The sequence below is a fragment of the Acartia tonsa genome, chromosome 14 (assembly GCF_053477335.1).
Source record: "Acartia tonsa isolate MP-2025a chromosome 14, ASM5347733v1, whole genome shotgun sequence".
NCBI lineage: Eukaryota > Metazoa > Arthropoda > Copepoda > Calanoida > Acartiidae > Acartia > Acartia tonsa.
This window is the reverse complement of record NC_137273.1, coordinates 42,054,112-42,077,781: the sequence shown is the minus strand read 5'-3', so window position 1 is coordinate 42,077,781 and position 23,670 is coordinate 42,054,112. Positions and strand designations below refer to the sequence as shown.

At 31.1% G+C, this 23,670-nt stretch overlaps 1 protein-coding gene across 1 annotated transcript; it reads right to left on the bottom strand.

Moving 5' to 3' along the window:
• Window positions 1-3,965: 3,965 nt before the first annotated feature.
• LOC145305489 (uncharacterized) lies at window positions 3,966-22,713 on the bottom strand. Its single transcript, XM_080147108.1, has 13 exons — window positions 22,675-22,713; window positions 20,978-21,100; window positions 19,713-19,963; window positions 19,295-19,524; window positions 15,482-15,872; window positions 15,281-15,345; window positions 14,582-14,689; window positions 8,303-8,401; window positions 7,825-7,923; window positions 7,457-7,555; window positions 5,493-5,591; window positions 5,184-5,282; window positions 3,966-4,684 (listed from the first exon to the last, which is right to left on the bottom strand). Exons 1-13 carry the CDS (start codon window positions 22,711-22,713, stop codon window positions 4,602-4,604), a joined length of 1,785 nt encoding a protein of 594 aa, XP_080003234.1. The 3' UTR covers window positions 3,966-4,601.
• Window positions 22,714-23,670: the final 957 nt, after the last annotated feature.

Below are 23,670 nucleotides of genomic sequence, written 5' to 3'. Positions count from 1 at the left end.
GGTAATTTGATAATGTAAAAAGGTACCTACCTAATATTGAAATACTATTTAATATTTAGTAGTAAAAATGCGCGCGAAGCGCGCATAATTTTTTTTGTTTGGGATTTTTTATTTTTTTTTTTTTGTTTGGGGAGGAGACGCTTGGACGTCCTTGGTCTCCCTATTGGTTACAACAATTGTTTTCCATTGGTGTACCGTGTAAGTTACACTTTTTTATCAATCAATTTTAGTATAGTTGCTGTCTGTCTGTATATCTGTAATGCACATTACCCATATCTAACTATACTTTTTTTCGCAATTTTCCCCTACCTTTAAACCTTGTAATATTGTCTATAAAGAATAATATTATGACCATAATGACATAATTTTATGGTCCTATAACCCACAAACAACAGATTCTTTAAACTTCAAAATCTTGTCATTTAAGGCCCTTTCAAAATTTATAGGCCTTCTGTGGTTCATCCTCACAAAGTATCAGTTGATCATTGAGGAGCCCTAACACTGCGGAGCTACGCAGTACTTAATGTAACCTAACCTAACCTGACCAAAAGAATTAAACAAGCAAATGAAAACTACAACCACCGCCCTTGTTTTAAAAAACAAGGGGTTTAACGCTCATCAAGGTACTTTTTGTGAAATCGCCCATAAAATGTAACTGATTTAGTCGACTAGATAACATTAAATAAAAGAGTCCATTACTGACATAATTTTATAATACAATTCTTGGTGAATAGAAATAAAAGACTTATATATTGTCGACATAACGATATAGAAACGGTATTATGACAGCATATTTATGTGTAGGGCCTAATATTAAGCTTTCCTAAAAATTAAATTTTTGTATTTTTGTGTAAGAACTGTAAAATGATGTTTGAAGAATAGTTCCTTTAATACTTGTAATCTTAATGTCCAGTTATTCTAGACGTGTGTGTGTGTGTGTGTGTGTGAGTGTGTGAATGTTTGTGTATGTATGTGTATGTATGTGTGTGTGTGTATCTTTGTGTATGTATGTGTATGTGTGTGTGTTTGTGTATGTATGTGTGTGTTTGTTATATATGTGTATGTGTGTGTGTTTGTGTATGTATGTGTGTATGTGTGTGTATGTATGTGTGTGTTTCTTGGCTGTGAGGGAGAAGACATTAGACTGTTAATTAATCTAGTACCCAAAGTTTTATAGTCACGTTGCAGATTATTCGTTAGCTCAAAACTTATTAAATTCTATTGTTTGGTTCATTAGCTAGAAGTTTCCAAACGTTTCAACAAATATTCTACAATATGGATATTTTAGTTGGGGATGGTTATCAATTCAGTATAATGTTTGTACAATAATTTATAAATGAGTAAAGAATTTGTGATAATATGTGTCCAAACGTTTCAACCACTAATTGTAGTCTATAGAATGGATAACTTTGTGTATCTTCATTTGGGATGTACATTAATATATAGGCCATTGTTTAATCCCTTTAAATCCATGGCTTATATGTGTTTATAGTTTACATTAGGGTTGGGAAGGATACTTTTTGGGCCGGATACCGGATATCCGGCTAATTTCTAATACCGGATATCCGGTGTCAGGCCGGATATCTGGCCAACGTTTCATATCCGGCAAATTACCGAATATCCGGCATTATAAATCGTCCGGATATCCAGCCAAACCGGATATACGGAAATATTCCTCCAATATTCTTAGTGTGGCGCTAAGCTTCTAGAATACAAAGAGGCTACAACCAACCAAAGGGATCTTAAGAGATAAGCCAATGGACGATAAATTAAAATTATACCCAATGATGATAATAAAAATTACCCATTCTATAGGTCAACAAGTTGGGACATTACAAGATTTTAAAAAATTGCTGAGACAACGAATTAGATTTAAGTCGATATAAACCTTTGGGCATTTACAGTATCTCTCTCTCTCTCTCTCTCTCTCTCTCTCTCTCTTTCTATATCTTTCTTTCTTTCAATTTCTTTTCCATTTTTAAACTTGTTATTCTTTTCTTTTATTTCTCTTCCTTTAATTTCTTTCTTGTAACACTTCATGTGTTTTTCCTAATAGAATTATTTAAAAAAAAAAACTTAAATTACTTAAAAATTAAGAGATCTACAAAAAAAACCGATTGCATATCTGAATTCTATGAAAAATTTTACATCTACTACTTACTAAAAGAACCGGCTAGCTATCTTAAATAAAAAGTAAAAAAGTTAATACACCTTGTCTCATTTTAAACAGCTTAGCTACTATTGGATTTAATCGTCTTTGTATTTACAACTAGCGGCTTCGAACCCCTAGCCTCATTAGATTTGACCCAAGAGGTAATCTAAAAAAAATATGGGTATTTTTTTTGTTTTTTGAATAGATAGAAATTTAAGCAAAAACACTACAGATAATATGATAATGTAATTTTTTTTGAGTATTATACTTTAAAAGACGACTTTTAAGGTCATTTTTATATACATCAAGGATGCAACAACAGATCTATAGTATAGATGTATATACAGATAACTACCTCCCCTCCTTTTTCAATGACCTTATTCGTCTGCTACTTGGCTGTATTAATACACACCACATCATTGGTTGATTTTCAAAGACACAATTGTAAGTCGGCACAAGGACAGTGAGATGGGGAGATACAGTTATTTAACCCTTTAGTGTTTTACTCTAATAATGCACCTTCCATAAGAAGCAAAGCATAAAAGTATTAGAAGACATTAGAATTAAACATAAAGCGTAAATGTTTATAAATATGAGGAATCATAAATTTAATTTAGCATAAAACTCCTGTCCTTCTACAAATATATAATTAACCTACAGAACAACAAGAAATTAAATTCTAAAGTTATTATTACCCCGATTTTTTTAAAAATCAGACTAAAAGATTTGTAGAAAATGAGAAAAAAATCTATTTTACCTCTCATACACATAGAGATAACTAAATCCCATAAAAGGCTTTAAAAAGTGGGGGAGGGGGTTGAATAAAGGTGTGTAATACCATAAAGAAAGGTATAGAGAACATCACAAAAAGCCTTAGCTTTATAAAACAATGATGACAATAAAAAATAAAATTACTGCCTGTTCCAATACTTAGCTTTCCTGAGAATTTGTAGACAGACATGCAAACATCCTGTTACTTTAGTGTGTAGTATTAAGCAAATTAAAATTTTATCATGTTTATCTCTTTCAACATTTTGATTATTTTCTGAAAAAAATATGGTAATAAATAACAATGATTTTTGCTAAATAATTTATTCAAAAACTTATTAGTAATAATCAAGTTTAATATATAAATATAATCATATAAGTTGTTAGTAAAATAGCTGTATACTATAATAATCAAGTTTAATATATAAATATAATCATATAAGTTGTTAGTAAAATATCTGTATAATATAATAATCAAGTTTAATATATAAATATAATCATATAAGTTGTTAGTAAAATATCTGTATAATATAATAATCAAATAAGCAACATAAAAAATATATTGACATCTTTTCACAAGAAAAAAAAAGTTATATTTAAAATTTTTAAGCAAATGATTATAATGGAAGTAGTATTAGTTTTGTTAAATATTGATAAGTTGTCAAAAAAAGATATATTTAAAATTGTTAAGCAAATGATAACAATGGAAGTATTATTAGTTTTGTTAAATATTGATAAGTTGTCAAAAATACACAAAATAGATTGTATCTAATAGAATTAGGTATACATATCTTACAATATGATATGTCTTCCAATATACCTATAGGTAAAACTTTTATTAGTGTTATAACAAAAAAAATAATATTACTCATTTTCAAAACATAGAAAGATTTCAAATAATAAAAGCAACAAGCATTATCCCTAAAAATCTTAGTGAAAAAATTACTTTTAGGAAAAATATAATTTAGAGACTTGCTTTAAAGTTAGGTAAGGATTAAAAAAAAGAAAATTTGAAAAGGGGATTTAATTAGTTCACTAAAATATAAGAGATTTTACAAAAAAATAAAACTAAACTTACTTTAAATATCTCAATTTAAAATTGACTTTAAAAATGAGCTTTTACAATTGCTTTGAATATAATATAAATATCATTGTACAAGTGAAACTTTACTACATAAGGTTGAAATCAAGAATAAAAAATATAGTTTAGGCAACTGTTTACATCATAATCAAAATATATTTAAAGTTTTTTTGAAATGAGGGATTGGAGTGGTAATTATCCTAAGATTTGGGGTTAGTAAGGGTGGGGGAGTTACCAAATAGTTGGCTGGAGGTTTTTTTTTTTTATAAAATATCCCCTTGTTTTAAATCCCTCATTTGGAAGTTCTTAATCAAAAATTAAATTTTTTTAAACGTTTTAAAAAAGTAAAAACTGTAGTAGGGATTTGTTTTAATAATCCTCAAAGGAACAATATGACATTATAATAAATCAGCAGAGTCTCCAAAAAAATAAGGTCACACAATACAAATGACTAATGAAGGGCTAGTATACATTGAAATTGACCAATGGCAAAATGTATACTGGCCTAACATTGTTCATTTGTATTGTTTGACATCATGTTTAGAGGCACTTTAAGCTGATTCTATTATAGTTGTTGAAAATGTATTCCCTGATTAATTTTTATTCTTTACAACCTTTGGATCTCAGGAATGCAGCAATTTCAGGTTGTCCTCCAAATTCTGCAAGCCATAAAGCAGTTTGACCTAAAAATATTTATACTGAAAATAATAAACTAATAATAAATATGTAGCAAGAATTTTTACAAATTTTGGTTTTCTATAAAACACTAGCCACTTCACACCTAGAAACTTCTATAGGAACAGGGAGGGGGGGAGGGAAGAAGACAAGCCAACCCTCCACTTTCTATTTTAGTCAAGAAAAGGTAAAAAAAGTAAATGATTTAAAACCTGGACTTAAGAAGCTACACTGCATAATATAAGTTAAGCTATCAACATACAGCAGACATCTTCTTACTTTTAAACAAGGATGTTATAAAAAGATGAAAGACATTTATGTAAGATGCAAAATATCTAGACACTAAAAAGATAAGAACATAGATATATCACAATTCAAAGGTGTAAATACTAATTTTAGATGATTATATTTTGTCATTTGTATCTTTAGTATGTGTGTATATTTATAACAAGGAAGAAAAAAATTATCTGTAAAAAAAAAAAAAATAGATAGAGAATTAAAATTTACCTGTAGTATTCTTTTCATTTAAATTAGCACCATTGTTGAAAAGGAACTTCACTATCTCTAGATGCCCCTTTAAGCTAGCTATCATCAATGGAGTGTGTCCTTTAAATAGAAACATGATAATGCACTATATAATTTATAGTTCATATGTATTCATATGTGTATGCATGTATTTACAGTTATAGATTAATGTTTAGCAGAGGGTTAAGTCAACCCACAAATATTTTTTCTTTCAATAGTGATATTTATAGTTTTATCAAAAGGAAAGAAATAATAGTTTATAAATTTTCAAATAGAGAATTAAAAACTTACCAAAATTATCCTTGTCATTTATATTAGCTCCTTTGGTGATTAGGAACTTCACAACCTCCAGATATCCTCTACTGGCAGCTATCATCAATGGAGTGTCTTCTTTAAATAAGAACATGATATTAAAGTGATCGCGAATTTAATTTTTCAAAATGCATTTTCGTTTACCTTCTTTTATATTTTAAGTAATTTTCAAAGAATTATGCCTTAAAAGTTCAGTTAAGTTAGAAAAAAATCAGTTTAAAATGCGGAGAGTGTTTCCACATGAAAATAATGTTAAAATCTGAGCATCAATTAAACTAAGAGAAAATAAGTTATTTCTTCGCTTGCAGATAAAAACAAAAAAATTGATACTTAGAAAATATTTTTGTAATATATCTCTTTTAATATTTATCTTTGAACTTTCTCTAAAATGTAATGAAAAAGTTTGGTTTATTTTAAAAAATCATTAACCAAATACCGCTTTGTTTATGCAGGTATAGTGACAAAAGAAAAATTGATTAAATCTGTAGAAAGCATGATATTTAAGAATTAAAATGTTTAAATAGAATAAACAAATATCATTTTCTGCTCATATTCAGCATAAAATATAGCAGTCTTTCTATAGTATTTACATAAAAAAAAGCATTTTATCATCGTAAAATAATCTTGTAATGTGTCGAATTTAATTATATATCTGTCATTATACACACACACACACACACACACACACACACACATACACACTCATTCACTTACCTTGGGCATTCATGTTTCCCTTTTCCATTCTCCGTCCCCCTCCTTATCTTTTGTGGTACAAATGGTACCAACGGATTTTGTTAAGTTGAAGTATAGAAACCAAACATTACTAAATATTGTAAAAGTCGCAGTCCCTTCAGTGTATTTTAAGTTGTAAGTTTGGACCAGTACGGGAAAATTTCAATAGCTATAAAAAGTAAATAATTTTATTCCCATAACTGAAAAAACATGTTATTTTATTTCAATTTTTGTATAGGTTTATTGGTAACTGACTTGATTTATTACCTCAGGAACCATCTTTACATTGTGTTTAGGATTAAGATAAAAGCCTTGCTTTAATTAATGTACATCCATGAATAACAGATTAATATTAAAAGAATATAATTTGTGTTGTCTCTTTATCTTATTCCATGTTTTGAAGTATTAAACAATCAAGTTCTGTGGAGTCCTATGTATGTTTGTGTATGTGTGTATTTGATTTAACCTGGCTGTGCTGTACTCAGAAAACGCTTATAGCAAATTAATTCATGTTTCAAAGATTGTTTCTTTTAAATATCTTTTATAGATTTTAGTTAATTAATCAAATATAATCTAAGCAAGAATTTTACCCCAAAATAAAAAAACCATAATAGCTAAAAACTTTCTCAATCTATAGTAAAATCCCCCAATTATGTGGGGGCCTAATCGTAATTTTAGCTCTGCAGTATGTTGAAGCTTTTTTAGCAAGTAGTAAATATTGAGATAGGATGAGGGTGCTATGTTACACAATCGACAACTATAAATCAGCTGACCTTATACCCATATTTGGTAATATCTTTTCGATTTTCGGTAAAAATCATTTAATCTCCCCGTAAAAAGAAATTACAAACTTTTTTGGTTAGTTTAATATGTATGTAACAAAAGAATTTATTCTACTCTAAATTTGCAAGTAAACTTCAACAAAAAGATTGTTATTTGTCGATTTTGATAGGTTTTAAGATATGTATAATAAAACTCAAAATACAACGATGTTTTCAAGGGATTAAATTCGTTTTTTTAAAGTTTGATTTATTTTTAAATGGGAAGTATTTAAGACTTAATTCTCAAAAAAGTACTCTTAAAAAACATTAATCAGTGACATATATCAACTTTTTCCCAGCTTCGTGAACACTTTAAAATACAGGATGTATAGGTATAGCAAGTCAGATTTAGTTGTGCTTTAAAGAAAAACTTTGTAGAATTAAACTTACCTTTTTTACTCTTTTCATTCAAATTGGCTCCATTGATAATCAGGAACTTCACAACCTCCAGATGTTCTCTATCGGCAGCCAACATCAATGGAGTCCATCCTTTAAATAGAAACATGATATTACAATACAGGATTTATAGTTATAGCTAGTCAGATTTAGTTGTGCTTTACAGAAAATCTTTATATTTGCATTTGAGAGGGTAGTAATAGTTATTTTTTGAAAAGTATATTTGTCTGTATTTATTTGTGTATGCATGTATTAATGTATCATTTTAAGCAGAGGGTTACCAAATATTTTGTCTTTCAATAATTATATGTATAGTTTTATCAAAAGGAAGCAATAATAGTCTGTAAAAATTAAAATATTACCTTTATTATTCTTATCATTCAATCTAGCTCCATTGTTGGCTAGGAACTTAACAACCTCCAGATGTCCTCTACAGGCAGCATTCATCAACGGAGTTTCTTCTTTAAATAAAAAAAACATGATAATACAAAACAGGATTCATAGATATAGCTAGTGCTTTATTAGTGAATTACAATACAGGATTTTAGATATAGCAAACAAGATTTAATATGCTTTACAGAAAAGCTTTATATTTGCATTCAAGTGAGTAGAAATAGTTACTTTTTGGAAATTTGATCTTCAGAAGTACAAAAAAGTACATGTATATATTTTGTATTCATTTGTGTATGCATGTATTCATGTACAGTTTTAGTTACAGTTTTGTTAAGCAGAGGGTTGAGTCAACAAACAAATATTTTGTCTTCTAATAGTTATATTTATTGTTTTATCAAAAGAAAGAAAATAATCTGTTAAAAATTAAATAGTGAATTAAAAAATTACCTCCATTATCCTTGTCATTTACATTAGCTCCATTATTGATTAGGAACTTCCCCAAGTCCAGATGTCCATACCTGGCAGCATACATCAATGGAGTCCATCCTTTAAATAGAAACATGATAATACAATACCGGATTTATAGCTACAGAGGGTCAGATTTAGTTGTGCTTTACAGAGAAGCTTTATATTTGCATTCAAGAATATTCAATCAGATACTTTTGTACGTTGCAATTAAAGGAACCTTACAAGAAATTCAACGCTTTAACTGCTGAAAGACTATTACTTAAACAAACTGCTGATATCTGGGGGGGGGGGGGGGTGGTAGTGTGATTACTATAGATTATTAATTTGTAATGACTTTCACTTACATTACACATTGAATAATCTTAATTTATTTTCAATTATTTGCTATTATAAATACAATTATTAAATGAACTGCCATAAATTGGCAAAAGGCCAATTTATTTTAAGGAAAAACTTTATATAAGGAGAGTAAAGGCACAAGATATTGCAGAGGTTGTTTATTTTACAACGTAAAAACATAAAGGAGTTGTCTTAACTTTGTTGATTTTTATTGAGCGCCATGAAGCAATTGATTTCTTTGCAAAAAGATCGCAAAATTGTTATCAAGGCTTGTGATAAAACAGGTGGCTCTGCAATTATGAATACCTGTGACTACGTGGATTCAATGAACACAATTTTGAATGCCACACACAAAGACCCAGATGGTACAGAGCACAAGTATTTTGAGCAGTTAGATCCAAATGTAGCTAGCCAGATGTTATTTAATGACTTGGATAACCTCAAGAGTGAAGTTAATAATGCTCTTAATATGCAATGGATCGATAAAGAGCAGGCTAAATGGCTGGTCCCAGACAAACCTAAAGAGGGCCGCCTTTATGGTCTTGTTAAAGATCATGTGGCCAAAGAGAAGTGGCCACAGAATAGCAAAATTCCCCCCCTGCGACCTGTAGAAAATGCATCTGGTACCACTTTTGAAAACTGTTCACACTTTGTTGACATGCACAGTAACGACATTGTTAAAAGCCTGCCGTCATACTGGCAAGATACACCTGACATGCTGCGTTTTTTTAAGTCAGAGAACGATGCCGGACCGCAGCCGCCTGGCACAATTCCGGTCACCTTGGACGTACAGTCTCTATACACAAATATACCAATTCAACAAGGTATAGAGACTTTCCGCTATTTTTTGAACCAGAGACAAGATAAATCTGTACCAACATCGTTCCTGATTATACTTCTTACATTTGTCCTTACGTGTAATATTTTGGTATTTAATAATACTTTCTACCTACAGACTATAGGCACCGCGATGGGCTCAAGAGTCGCCCCGACGTTCGCGTGTCTATTTATGGCTGGTGTAGAGCAATTGGCTCTTAAAAGATGGAAAGGCCTACAACCCCGACATTTTCGCAGATATATTGACGATATATTTTTCTTATGGAATGGTAGTGAAAATGAGCTTTTAAAATTTATTAAACATTTAAATGATTTCCATCCATATCTTAACTTTCTTAAGTTTACAGCCAGTTATGATTTCACCAAGAAAACCGTTGTTTTTTTAGATACAGTTATTTCTGTGACAAAGGATAACTTTATCAAAACTGACCTTTATGAGAAACCGGGGCGAAAATGCAACTATCTTTTGCCCTTATCCTGTCACCCCTCACACATTACAGAAAATATACCTTACTCATTAGCGTTAAGGCTAAAACGTATTTGCAGTGAAAATTTAGATTTTTTAAACAAATTAGATTGTTTGAAAATAAAGCTTTTATCACGTGGTTATAAAGTTAATTATATAACAAAAGCTTTTGATAAAGTGAAAATTATTGATAGAAATGTTGCTTTACAAAAAGTTGCTAAGCAATCTGAAATAAAACGCCCAGTTTTATCTTTACAATATGACCCCCGTTTACCCTCTATTTCAAATATAATTTTTAGATTTTGGAAAGTTATGGTAAAAAATCCTATACTAAAAAGAATTTTTCCCCACCCACCGATGATTACGTGGACTAGGCCAAAAAATCTCAGAGAATATTTAATTCGAGCCAAACTTCCTGTTTTAAATGATCGAAAATCAGAGAGAAAAAAGATTGGTTTTTTACCATCTACAATTGTGATTTTATGTAGATTAAACATTAAACAATATGATCTGAGTTTTTTTTATTTTTTTAAATTTCCTCTTGTTTCAATGGTCTTAAAAGTTGGAGCACAAATATCCTTCCACCTTATTTTGATCAGTTGATAGTAAGAGCCATTCATGATTCAACATTCAAACAGTTTTCATATATTTTTTTTATCATATTTTGTAAAATTTTTCAATTTTGCTTACAATGGATTCGTAATATTTTTCTCATTTTAAAGGTATATAAAAAACATATTTTTTTGCCTGTATTATGATATATTCAATTTCAAAGTTTTTGTTCACTGAGGTTAAAAAAATCTATTTTTTCAATAATTACTCAACAGAATTAATAAAGTAAGGTGTCAAATCAAAGATCTTACTATTTTTGTTCATAATTGCAATTTTCTTTTCTTTTAGCATTTTAGTACCATAAAACCGACTTAATTTAAAAAACAAACAAACTTAAATTACTTCAAAAGTAACAGGTCATAACAGGTAACATAAAAAAAAACGATTGCATATTTAAATTCTATGGACCATTTTACATCTACTACTTACTAAAAACACCAACTAGGTACTCTAAGTAAAAACCCAAACAGTTAAGACGCCTTCTTTGATAGAAAAACTAGTAAAACAGTCTAATTTTACAAATTTTCTGATATTTTATGTAAAATTTGGTAAAAAATCATGTAGCCAAATTTTCAACGATTTATTTGCCGAATCTTTCAAGTTCTACAAACAAAAATTATGATGTTATGTTGTTTTAACCTTGTCAAATTAGAGTGAATTTTCATTCCCATATAAACAACTCCTTAAATAGTGGATGTAAATATTCATTTATTTCCCCAGTATCATCATTTATATCCCTGGTATAATTTTTAGAAGATTTTAGATTTTTTTTGGAAGATTTTAGAATTTTTATCAATTACTAAAAGAAAGAAAAATGATACCAGGGAAATAAATGAAATTTAAAAACCAAAATTAAACCACATTTTAGCATAAAAATGAGTTTTTGTTTAAATGAGAATGATATTCCTATCCAAAAAACTGGATAGGAATACCCCATTCCAATTTTACAATGTATTTCTGGAGGACACAAGTCAAAAAATCAAACTTTAACAAAAAAAATTATTGTAAAATGAGAATAGATTTTTATTTTTGTTAAAATTTTACAATATAACTTAATCATATTTAGTTTATAATTTTGCCGCTATATGATGTTTTTAAAAATATTTAAAAGTGTATTAAAACTAAATCATATAATACCTTGACTCAAATTTTGTTTATTTTTAATCATTTAAGTTATAGTAACATATGTAATTGTTTGTGCTTAGTTGTTTTAAAAAATTAATATTAGACATTGACAGTTTGATTTCAATATCCAACTATACCATGATGTCATAAATTTCATTAATTTTGGGCAGTATTTCAAAACAGTAACCAATGATCTTAAAAAGAGAGGAACTGGTATTTTTAGTTGAAAACTATTTTCTATGCCCTGCCCATGAGATGTGGATCATCCGTCGAATGGTGTTGGAATATTTTTTTCAATCCAGTATGTTTATTTATATTTAAATTTTTGTCTTCAAATCAGAATTAGATCCGAGGTGCCAATTGTACCCTCTTTGGCATAATTTACGGATTTAAAAAAATTGATATTTTACTAAAGTTTCCTTAGAATCTTACAGCAATTTTCGTGATTTCTAAGCAGTAAAACTGTGTGAGGAAATTGTAGAATTTCAATTAGACTATCGTAATGACAGAATTGTAATGTGTTTTTACAATGACCATTGATTTATATGTATGAAGCTAAAATTACATTGCCTTTTTTTGGTAAATATACACTATGTGTCTGTGCATCAAAAGTTTAACAAAGTTTAATGTTGCTAGATTTATTTGAGAAAATAAGCACTAAACCCTATTTTATTTTATATAATGACTGTTAGACCGACAGCAAAAGTAAATGCTTAGAACAATGGAAAAAAAGTTATTACTGTCATCAAAAAAGGGGGGAAATATGTAAAATATAAAAACAGCCCAAAACCTGCTAAAAGACAGTCTGACGGCCATGGATGTTTTATAGTTGTTTCTCATATTCATTCGAATCCAGTGGATAGGAACTGGTTCTCATCCATTCGAAAAAACTATGTCTAGCATCGAATTTTATCCAGCTTTCTACAAATATAAAAATGTACAATCATAATATTAAAACCAGTTTTTTTAGTCAGTGCCTTTGGCACCTCGGGCTAAAAAAACTAGTTTTAATCTTATAATTGTACATTCTATATCCGCGGAAAGGCGTTTATAATACGATGCGAGAAATAACTATTATGCTCCTTGATAATAGGAATCTATCTATGTCTAGCTTTTTCTACACTAGTTAAAAAAAATTTGGAATTTCCAAATATGGTAAGATTAATTGAATATTTATTTTTTGGGGTTATTCTTGATCTTTTGGAAACATTGGGACAGTTTTGCTTTTTGGAGAGGGGAGGGGGCAAAATGGGGCTTTTTTGTTCATCAGGGGGGGGGAGGGGGCAGGTGGGGGCGTTGGATAGGGGGGAAGGGTGGGGGCGATTTTGGCGCTAGGGTGGAGCAATATCCCCAAGTGCCCCCTTCAGTTCGCACGCCACTGATGAAAAACTCTTGCTTAAATGATACTTTTATGAAGTTTGTTTTACAGAACTATTTTATGCTATCATTTTAAAAGTATTTTTTAAAGGCTGTAGATTACTTTTGATAAAATTCGTTTTTCTATTTTTTCTAATATTTAAGAATATAAATGTCTCTTCCAAGAATAGGTAGATTATAAATAAAAATAAAGTATATTGAACTTATTCAGACTCAATAATAACCAATCTTCTTTTTTTGTAGCAAAACTACTCTATAATTTGAAATGTCCATCGTCCGTCTGAGGCAAAGAGGGAGAAACATGATTTTCTCGGCTCCTATAAAAGATAGAACGCTGAAATTTCGTGTCAACATTCCCATAAATATGGGGCATAATTAAGTATAAAACACCCCTGTCAGTCACTCAGCATTTAGGTAGGTTTTTAGCTATTTTTATATTTTTTAATGTTTTTGGGGTAACGTGATTATCTAGGCTCCTATAAAAAATAGACAGCTAAAACTTTTTGTCAACATTCTCATCAATATGGAGCATGATTTAGTATGAAACATTTAGGATGGTCAGACCGCTTTTCTGGGGTATTTTTGTTTCCAAAGATGAAACAACAGGTAGATTTTTTAATTATTTTTTTTACATATTTTCCCATATCTTTGGTATTTTCAAAGTTTTTGTGGATAAAAGTATCAAAATTGAATTTCCTGTAATTTACTTTGACCATTACTCTGACAGTCATCATTTATAATATAAATTTTAAAAAATATAGAGAAATTATATTAGAAGGTTTTGTGAATTTTTATTCAATAATCTTAATTTTACCAAATGCCCTTTAAATCCCTATTCTAATCCATGATTCTTATGCTTTGCTACTTATGGATGTTGTCATCCTTGTGTACCTTTCAATCTCAAATTTTTTTAATCATTAGTTTTTTACTTAGAAACACATTTTTCCATTTTTTTTCTTTTGCAAAATGATTTTTAAATGATTATTACCAAAAACTTAATCAAAACGTCAAATAAAGAAAATAATTGCCTTTTGCAAAAATGTGTGCAAAAACCTGTCATATCTCATCAGAAGGGACTTAATGGATTTTAATTCTTCTTTTTTTTTACGTTTTAGGGGCTTATAACATTCTAGATTAAAGTTATCAGTAATTTTAACAGAATTTACACGTTTTTGTTGCAAATCTAGCTAAAAACGCATTTTCATATAAAAAAATGCATAGAACATTCTAACAAGAGTATTCATATGCAGGAGATCATATGCAGGGAAATATAACTTTAAAGAAAATATTTTATGCAATGTAGCAAAAAAATCTTATATTTTATCAAAAGAAATAAACCAAATGTCTGTTAGAGAAAAACAATAGAATTCATTTAGAGTGAAAAATCAATAACTAATAATTTAACTAAAAGCTATGACTAATGCACCCAGTTGTTGTTTAAACATTACTTTGGATATTGTGAATATTTGAAACTTTATTTCCCATATTAACATCAAGGTTACCTTCACTGTCTTTTTCATCCATTTCAACGCCTTGAAGAAGGAGATATTTTACATTGCCAATCTTGCCATGCTTTGCAGCTTCATGTATATTCATATCAAATTTCACCTCTAAAATTAATTAAAATATTTAGTATTGTATTTAAGGCAATATTTATTGTTTTATTTATAGTTTTTATTTCCCTCTGTTCCTGTATAAAGATTTTTAATGTTGAACCTATGTTTGGGATTTACCATATTTTCTAATTATATTACTAATAAAATGTATTTCTTCCCTGGACCCTTTTTAAACTTCCATTACAATGGTGGTTTCATACATCCAGCAATTTATTATTTATTTTGGGACAAAAAACAAACATATACAACCTACTACTTTTTAGGGGACACTAATTAAAACTTGTATACATTTTCTATCATGTTTGCAAATTAAATTTTTTAATAGTACACCAGTTAGTAAGCAGTGTTATTGTATGTACTGCAAAGTACGGCAGAGCGTAATCTGTCACTGAATAAATGTTTTTCATATTTATGTTAAGTTTGTGGTAAGGTCAACCCCCCTTTCCTCAACCAATTAAGATATGGAAATGAGCTGATTCATGTTTTTAATGTTTTATAGGTTTAATCATTTTCACCATTATGCTCATAGTTTACAACATTATGTTATAGGAACACCCTCCCACCCTCCTTCTTAAATAAATTTACCTTTAGGATTCATAACATAATATTCAGGAGTTTTTCCAAAATATTCAGTGAACCCCTTATTCTCCCTTAAAAGAAACAAACTTCTCAGTATGATTGGAATTTTGACTTTTTTGGAAAAAATATTAGCCAGAATAACAAAAAAAATTTTTCACAGAAATACATTAGAGTCAAATATCAATCAAAATCTATTGAAATACTCACTTTGTATCTTCCCAAAATAAATCTTTCTTCCATTGCCTTATTTTTCCATTTGAATAAATCTCCATTTCCTTACTGACTTCCTTGATGTACAGAATCAGAACATTTGCTGGTGTTACTTTCCCTAGACATTCAGAACCATTTTTGAACTTTGTTCTGAATCCTGAAGCCCTGTGAACAAATCCATCCTTCACAGCAACAATAGTCTCATAATCATCATTTGTTGATTTACATTTTATGAAAGCTGGCTTTGGTGATTGCAAAGCTTCCTTGCCTTCATTGGAACATAATTTGTATTTTACATTTTCATTCATTGGCATCATAACTAGATCATTTTGACTGAAGTCTCCAATATAGTTATCATCAGGTATGTCTTGAAATCTTGGAACATAACCTAAAGTTAAAGATAAAGTCTGAGTTCAAATAGAGAATAATATTTTAACAATAATTGATTAGTAATGAAAATTTAACCACTATACATAATATAGTAAGTGTGTTTACAAAAAAATTCTCATCATATTTTCAAATCTTAACATTTTCTAAGCACCTTTCACCAAACTGATCAACCAAAAACGTTATATTAACAAAAATATTTGATATTGAAAACAGGGAAAATCCAAACGTTTCATTTATTAAAATGTTTTTAGTGATATTCAATTTGTCATATATAGTTGAAACAATTTACTTACTGTTGCGGATTTATTTTTATGACAAAATAAAGCTCAATTTATTTTAAATCATTGACAAAAATATATCCCACTGTCTACAAAGGGTTGAATCTCAGAGGTTATTTAAACCTTAACTGTCAAGCCCCATTATCAGTTGGGGGGGGGGGGGCGTTCAACGTTCAACGACCCACCCCCTATCATCTTAGCTCCTATTAGAGCTAGAACACTAAAAATATATGAACATGTCCCCTCCTACACCCTTTTAATTAAAAACCTTTCAAATTTCAAAAGGCTGTCATTTTCTTATTTTTGAAGCTAAAAAACAAATTTTTCAGAAAATGTTTATCTTTATGTAAATTTTAGAATTTTTAAAATTTTAAAAGTCTCTAAGTCAAAAAATGCGGCCACAGTACGCTTTTAAAGATTTCTGGTGACCTGGAGGATCAGGACCTACAGGATCATACCTAGAACCTAAAATTGACTATTTATAATGGTTTACTACTAGAGAATATTTTAGTATTTTGGTAAAATGAAATGCTTTGTTTAAGTCAAAAAAATATTTTTGCTCTTTACCTGGATGACCCAGCCAGGTTTGCTGGCATCCTGTGCCCGACAGGATGTAGATATTAAAAAAATGTGTCATTCCAAGACTTAAAAAGTCACTGAGTTATGGTCCTCTATCTTTCACACAAAGAAAATGAGATAGAAAAAAACGGAAGGCGGGGGGCGTTGAACACTTCCCCCTACAACCGTTAAGGGTTCATACTTTTTTTATGGTGTCCATAATAATAGGATAATTAACATGATTTGTCTTGTAACACTTTTTTAAGTATGTAATGTATAGGTGCATGCACACTGCACAGGCATATGATTGTGATTAATTTGATTGTTCGGAGACTTTGGAAAATAGTAGACTATTTTAATCAAAGAATTATAATACACTTTTTACTACCTTTATACAACCACTTTTTAAATTTTCAGTAATAATAATAATAATATGTAAAAACTTCAAACATTAATAGTGTACTACTAAAATTGTAATTTTGTTAAAAAACTTCAAAGATTAGACATAATAATTTTATTTCTTTGATGAAAATGATTTATTTTTTGGGTGGGCCATAGGAGATTTTAGAGATCCATATTTCTAGGTTAGCCAGCATTGCACTGCTGTAAAATCTTTTAAAAATCCACGTTTTATTGGCAGCACTGGCAGTGGCAACAGCAACAGCTATGGTTATGACTACGGCTACGGCAGCCACAACACATTTAAAGTTCCAGCTCAGGTGTAATATACTTTTATGCCAAGCGAAAACATCTGTCTGCTTTTTCATTATGTCTAAATCAACTTGTATTTTAAGGATTTTCCTAATATGTTTGTGTGGTATCCCCCCTTACTTTCACAGCTATAGGGTAGCTTCGCTTTCAGCTTTGGGCCTATTTTGTTGATTTCCCCTTGAGAAAGAGGCAAAGCCTTGTAATCTATCCTTTTGCTGGGATTGTTTGTTTGTTAAACGCCTATTGTGTAAATAACTATAAAATCTGATCAATACTCTGGTTATCCCCTCCCTTTTCAGGGATGGGACTAACCCTCGTTAATAATCATTGTGTATGTTTACAGCATGACCCTCGAAAAAGTATTTTTAAGCATCTGCAGCCCATATTTCTCAATGAATTATCAAAAAATGTATATGTTCTTGTTCTCTGTAGATTTCCACATAAGTAGATATAAAAATATTTTTTTTACATCAATTAACAGCTGAGATTTTTTGAGCCAAAGTTTTGAAAAAGTGGCTGAGGAAAAAGTAACTTTTCAAGAAAAATGTTTTTTAAAGTAAAATGACGTGTTTTCCTCATAATTTCAATACTTTTTATAAAACTTATATAAAGATGTTTCCAAGAAATTTATTTCATGCTGAAAGCACTTTTTTCACTTGCTCTAAAAGGCATTTTTAGATTAGTGTAAATTGCAAAAACACCCTTACAGAAAGAAATCCTATAAAAAATAGTAGCAAATTGAAAGTTTACATAAACAGAAATCAAACACTTTTTATTTTATCAAAATAAGTTAAAAAACCAAAAAGTTACAGCTACAAACTTTTATCAAACATTTAATAATTTAAATGATTTTTATGTGTCTTAGATTAATTTAAGTGGGCGTGAATTTATTGGTAAAGGTTGCGCTAATCCTTCTGGTAATGAGCATAAATTGGGGAGGGGTTTATTTAAGGTCATATTAATAAGTGGGAGATATTATAAGATTTGAGGGAAAATGGTTATAAGAAAAATGTATTCAGTAAAATTTAAAAAGTAGTTTTTTTATATGTAAAAGTAACGTTTTTAAATGCAATAAAAAATGTATCAATTGTAAACTTGCTCTTCTTTCTTATTTGTTTTTTAACTGGTTGATAAAAAGTAATATACTAATAAAAAACTAAGAAATATTTAGCAATATCCAGTTTCTCAAGCACTTTTTCCAAACTTTGGCTTTAAAAATCTCGGCTGTTAATTGATGTAAAAAAAAATATTTTGATATCCTTTGATGTAGAAAATTATAGAGAACAAGTACATATGAATCTTTTAATATTTTATTGAGAAATATAGGCTGCAGATGCTTAAAAATACTTTTTCGAGGGTCATGCTGTATACTTTAACCATGTTATTTTAGTTATATGTATCCCTATTTCCGTGTTATTAAACTATTGGGGCATCGCCCGTAGAGGCTAGGGGCGATGCCACTTTATTAACAAGAAATTGAAATTTATCTGTAAAATATGGCATCGCCACTAACCTCTAGGGGCTTTGCCTAAAGAGGTTTGATCAACCTATTTTTGTAATATTTAGATTTTTAAAAAAATAGTGAAAACTAATTTTTTTGTTGGGGGGGGGGAGCTTAGTCGACCCCCCTATAAATTTTAGTTTTAAAAAGAAAAGTTTTTTTTTTTTTGGGGGGGGGGGCTTGGGTGTATCTTTCATTTGGGAGCGGTGTTTCACCCCCCAAGAAAATATCTTAAAACCATCACAGGACCACTATGTATATTCTCTGAAGAGTAGAGCTCAATCGGTTCAGTAATACTGGAATCTTATGCATCAGACAGACATCGTACTAGAAAGAAAAAACTGTTATAATTTGTCATAAACATTATCTTACCCAGGTTAGCTTTAGAATTCATCATTGCAATAAAACCTCCACCTTCAACACCAACAACACTGTCTGCTACCTTTTCCATTTCTACAATATCTTTTTCACATTTTTCTAACTCTTTAGAAACATTTTTTAGTGGATTTAAATCAGGAGTTTTATCAAAAATATGATCAGTGATGTTTGTATAGTAGTTAGTAAGGATGAGCTTGTATAACTCTCTAGAATTAACAAGGAACCTGAAATTTAAAAAAAAAACTTTTAGTTTCTAAACAAGAATCACAATACCCAAAGCAACATCAAAGACTTGGATATTCATTGTAATAACAAATAAAAGTTAAAATGATATAAAAGATATAAATATCTGACAGAGAAATTTTGATACTAAACTGGAACAACAATAAGAAAAATGTATCCAAAATCTTACCCGAAAGCTTGAAAGATAGGCTGCATGTTTTCAGAGCATTTATTTTGATAGACATAGCTTAGATAAGCCTTCACTCTTTCTGCTTTGAAATCAGCTAGACATGAATGGAAGTGATTTTTATTCAAATAGAATTCATTGACCCATTCCACCAACTCCATATTGGACATTGTATCAAATTGTTGATGAATATATTCACATCCTCTAAGATAATTCATACTTGCGACCATATCTAACAGAAGTTTAACACTCCCCTGAAAAAAAGAAAGTAAGAGCGAGCTAAGTTTTAGCCTATTCCATTCAAATAACTATTCTATTTCAAACTCTCTTATCTTAAAAACTCATAGAGATATTAAGGCACATTCAAAAGCAATATCATAAAAATTAGATTAAGATTGATTTAAATGCCATGACCCTATTACCCAGAAAAGTAAAAAAATGATAAAAATTATAGAGCATGGCCATTTTAATTAAATATTATTTAAATGGCAAAATGTAAGCATAAACCTTTTAGAATAGTTGTGAAAAATGTTAAAAATAGCTGTTTTGCCCAATTGGCTTGAAGGGGGAGGGGGTGGTGGGTGTTGTTTCTAGTTTGTCAAACTCATAGGTTGCCTAAAACATTAAAAACCTAAATAATTGCATTGTATTAATTGTCAATGGCTTTAGTAAACTTATTATCAATATTACAAAATGTGTTTGGAACCAAATAAAAGATGTTATTTAGTATTATTCAGACACATTTTAAAATACCTATACCTTGGTTTACCTGGACTTTGGATCTTAAATAAATTTTCAGAAAAAGATGAATGTTTGTGCCATTTGAAAAGCAAGATAATGTTCTAAATATGTGTTTCACACAACTAAGATAAGAGGCAATAAACTTTAAGGGGGGCATTTATAACACCTCTCCCTTACCCCCTCCCTGCAAGGCATACAGAAAATTTGATAGCATCTATAATACAATTATTCCGAAAACTCAATTTACCACATTAAGTGCTTTTCTTGTTGGTCTAGACTATGTTCTGTGGATACCATTGAGGTGCCTAGTCTAACTCACAAACCCTCTAATTAATTTAAAGATAAAATAAAGATAAGGGGGAGGAAGGGTGGTTTTTAGTTTGTTAGTGTTTTACCCTGGTTTAAAAGAATATATTATATGATATCATTGGGTTGGGTCAGAGTTAGGGCCTCCATCAGTAGTTAAGCATAGACCATAATACCCGTGACCCTTTACTTTTATTAATTCATTTTGCACAGAAATATACCTGCAAGTCTTTAATTTCATTCTTGATTTCATTGAATTCACTTTTAGCACTTGAATCAAGCTCTTCCCAATCTAGTCCAATTATATTGAGCAATTCATCCTTTTCTTGTTCAGACAGCAGCTCCTGTCAAGTTTACCAAATATCAATAAAAAGATTGAGAAGCATTTTTTTGTGTTTGAAAATTATTTACTTCTGATATGATTTAAAATTTCCAAATTTACATAAAAAGATAAATTCAATAAAAGTACTTATAAATTGGCAGATGATTTTGTTTTTTTCTATCTTATTTTTTTAACAGGAAAAGTAAGTAAAAACATACCCCCTATTTTGGAAAAGTAGAAGCCTCCTTCAGATCAAAAAAGTCAAACATTTATTAAGGATGTAAAAAAAGCTTCAAATGGCCAAAAAATGGAAAGTTTAGATTATGATCATACATAATTTTAACCAACAAAAGAAGGCCTACAAATAATCTGGAATAGACATTAATTAATAATGCACAGTTATCTCACAGAGCATATGAATGCACAAAAAAGACTTCAGTGAAACTTTTCCTGTGCATCATTTAATCTTGGCTATTCCAAATTATTTACAGTGTGCAGACATGATATTTTGGTTCAGCTCTTTTGCAGCTGGCTGCCTTTAAAATTCATAGAATTTTGGATGTATTCATTACTTACAAGGAATATTTTACTGTAAACTGTAGTTGACCAAAAAGATTTTTATTGAGTTTTAAAGGGAATGTACGCCAAAAAATTAATCTATTTATAAAATGCTATCATCTCAAACATAATATCTCCTCGTTAACAATCAAATAGCTTTTCCAATGATTTTTACTAAAGCCAAAATTGAAAAAAAAAATTGAGGATTATATTGTGGACAGACTGTCGCTTTACGGAAGAGTTTTGCTGTAGCTAATTTTAGATACCCTATCAAGAATCCTTCGGCTCAAAATAGATCCTAAAACAATAATCCTATTGTTATCGGTAATTCTACCAGCGGATTAATGAGCGGTCAACTATGGACAGCAAGTGACTGACTCTTATCAGCCAGAGGGGGTAGGGGCTTCACCCCTTCCCCCTCCCAGCACTGGAACCTACCCTTTTCCCGGCTACACCTGCGTGCCCCTCAGCACTCTGTCTGCATTACCACCAGTTCACCCCCTTCAGATGGCCTACCCTTTTCCTTCTCACTTGGATGGACCACCACCTTCTTATCACCCCTCACACTGTACCCTCCTACCCAATTGATTATCTATCTATCTATTGTAATTTCATATACTCATGCATTTGTTATAATTGTCAGTTCCAAATAAACTTTGACTCCTGTAAAAATTGAAGTACCTCTCTGGTTAGCACCGTTCAAAGCTAGGGGCTCTGTCAGGAAACCACGCCGCATCGTAAGGGGTTGAAATGCTTCACCCCTTTACAATTTGGTGTCAGTCCTGTATCAATAAAGCCCCGCATCACCAGCCGTATTCTACTTCTGGCTGAGGGATTGGACCCTTTTCAAGCAAGGGGACAGTCAACTGACAACACAGAGAAGCTCCATGACGCCAACTGACCATTGGAACTGCTGCCAAGCTGGGTGGCCAGCTGCGATTTAACCCAACTCAGGCGTTTTTACCCAGCATAAGCAGTCATTTTACACTTTTCTACACGCCTTTGTCAAGGCCAGAAAAGGTAAAATCTGTGACTCACCCACAGTTTTTGCTGTTCAACTCTGCATTGCAGATTCATTTTACTCTTTCTGACGCCTTTTGTCAAGGCTAGAGGAGGTAAAATTAATCCAATTTTAACATCTGGTTTGTACGATTGGTCAGGACCAAAGATCTAGACATGGATGTGGCTCAAAGCCTTGTTCCCGAGCAGTCGCACTAGCTGACACTCCAGAGGCCCTGGAGAATGCTAGCATATTTGTAGTCGCCTCCTACAAAAATCACCAACCAAGGGGTGTACTTTTAGCCATCAGACCGAAAAAATACCGCATTGTGGGGTTGTGTTTAGGTAGAAGCATGACCACAGTAGTATTTTGGTATTTATGTCACCTACATTTTCCACTCAGGCCAGAAAAAGTGTAGAACAAGCCCCAGGACCGGACAACATTCAAGACTTGTTGTGTAGCTGGGAACAAGCCCCAGGACATGGACAACGTTCGAGACTTGTTGTGTAGCTGGAAACAAGCTCCAGGACACGGACACAGACAGCCACACCTAGGTGGTCCCCCTGACTGTTTGCTATTTTGTGCAGCCTGCAGGACATGTGTTTCCCTGCAGCTACCCTCTGATGGATAGCCACGCCGAGCTGGTCCCCCTGACTGTTTGCTATTTTCGTGCAGCCTGCAGGATGTGTGTTTCCCTGCAGCCACCCTCTCCAGAAAAGCCCACTGCTGGAGACCTGTATTTCCTTCACCATGGTCTGTGAAGGAATGCTAGCTACAGCTTGCCCTCTGCCGCAGTTCCGCCCAACACTGGCAGAGAACGAACTACACCTCTCCAAAGGGCAGGACCTTTACTTCTCCTGCCACATGCGGGTACAGTTCCCCACCCACAATCTAGAGGAGCACATCCAGGTGGATGCCATGGTGGACTCAGGCAACCGTGTGCCTGGTTCTGCCGTCATCTCCGAGGCAGGACCTGTTGATCCCCACCAGCACTATATCATGACGGCCAATGAGGAAGGCCAGCCGCTCCAAGT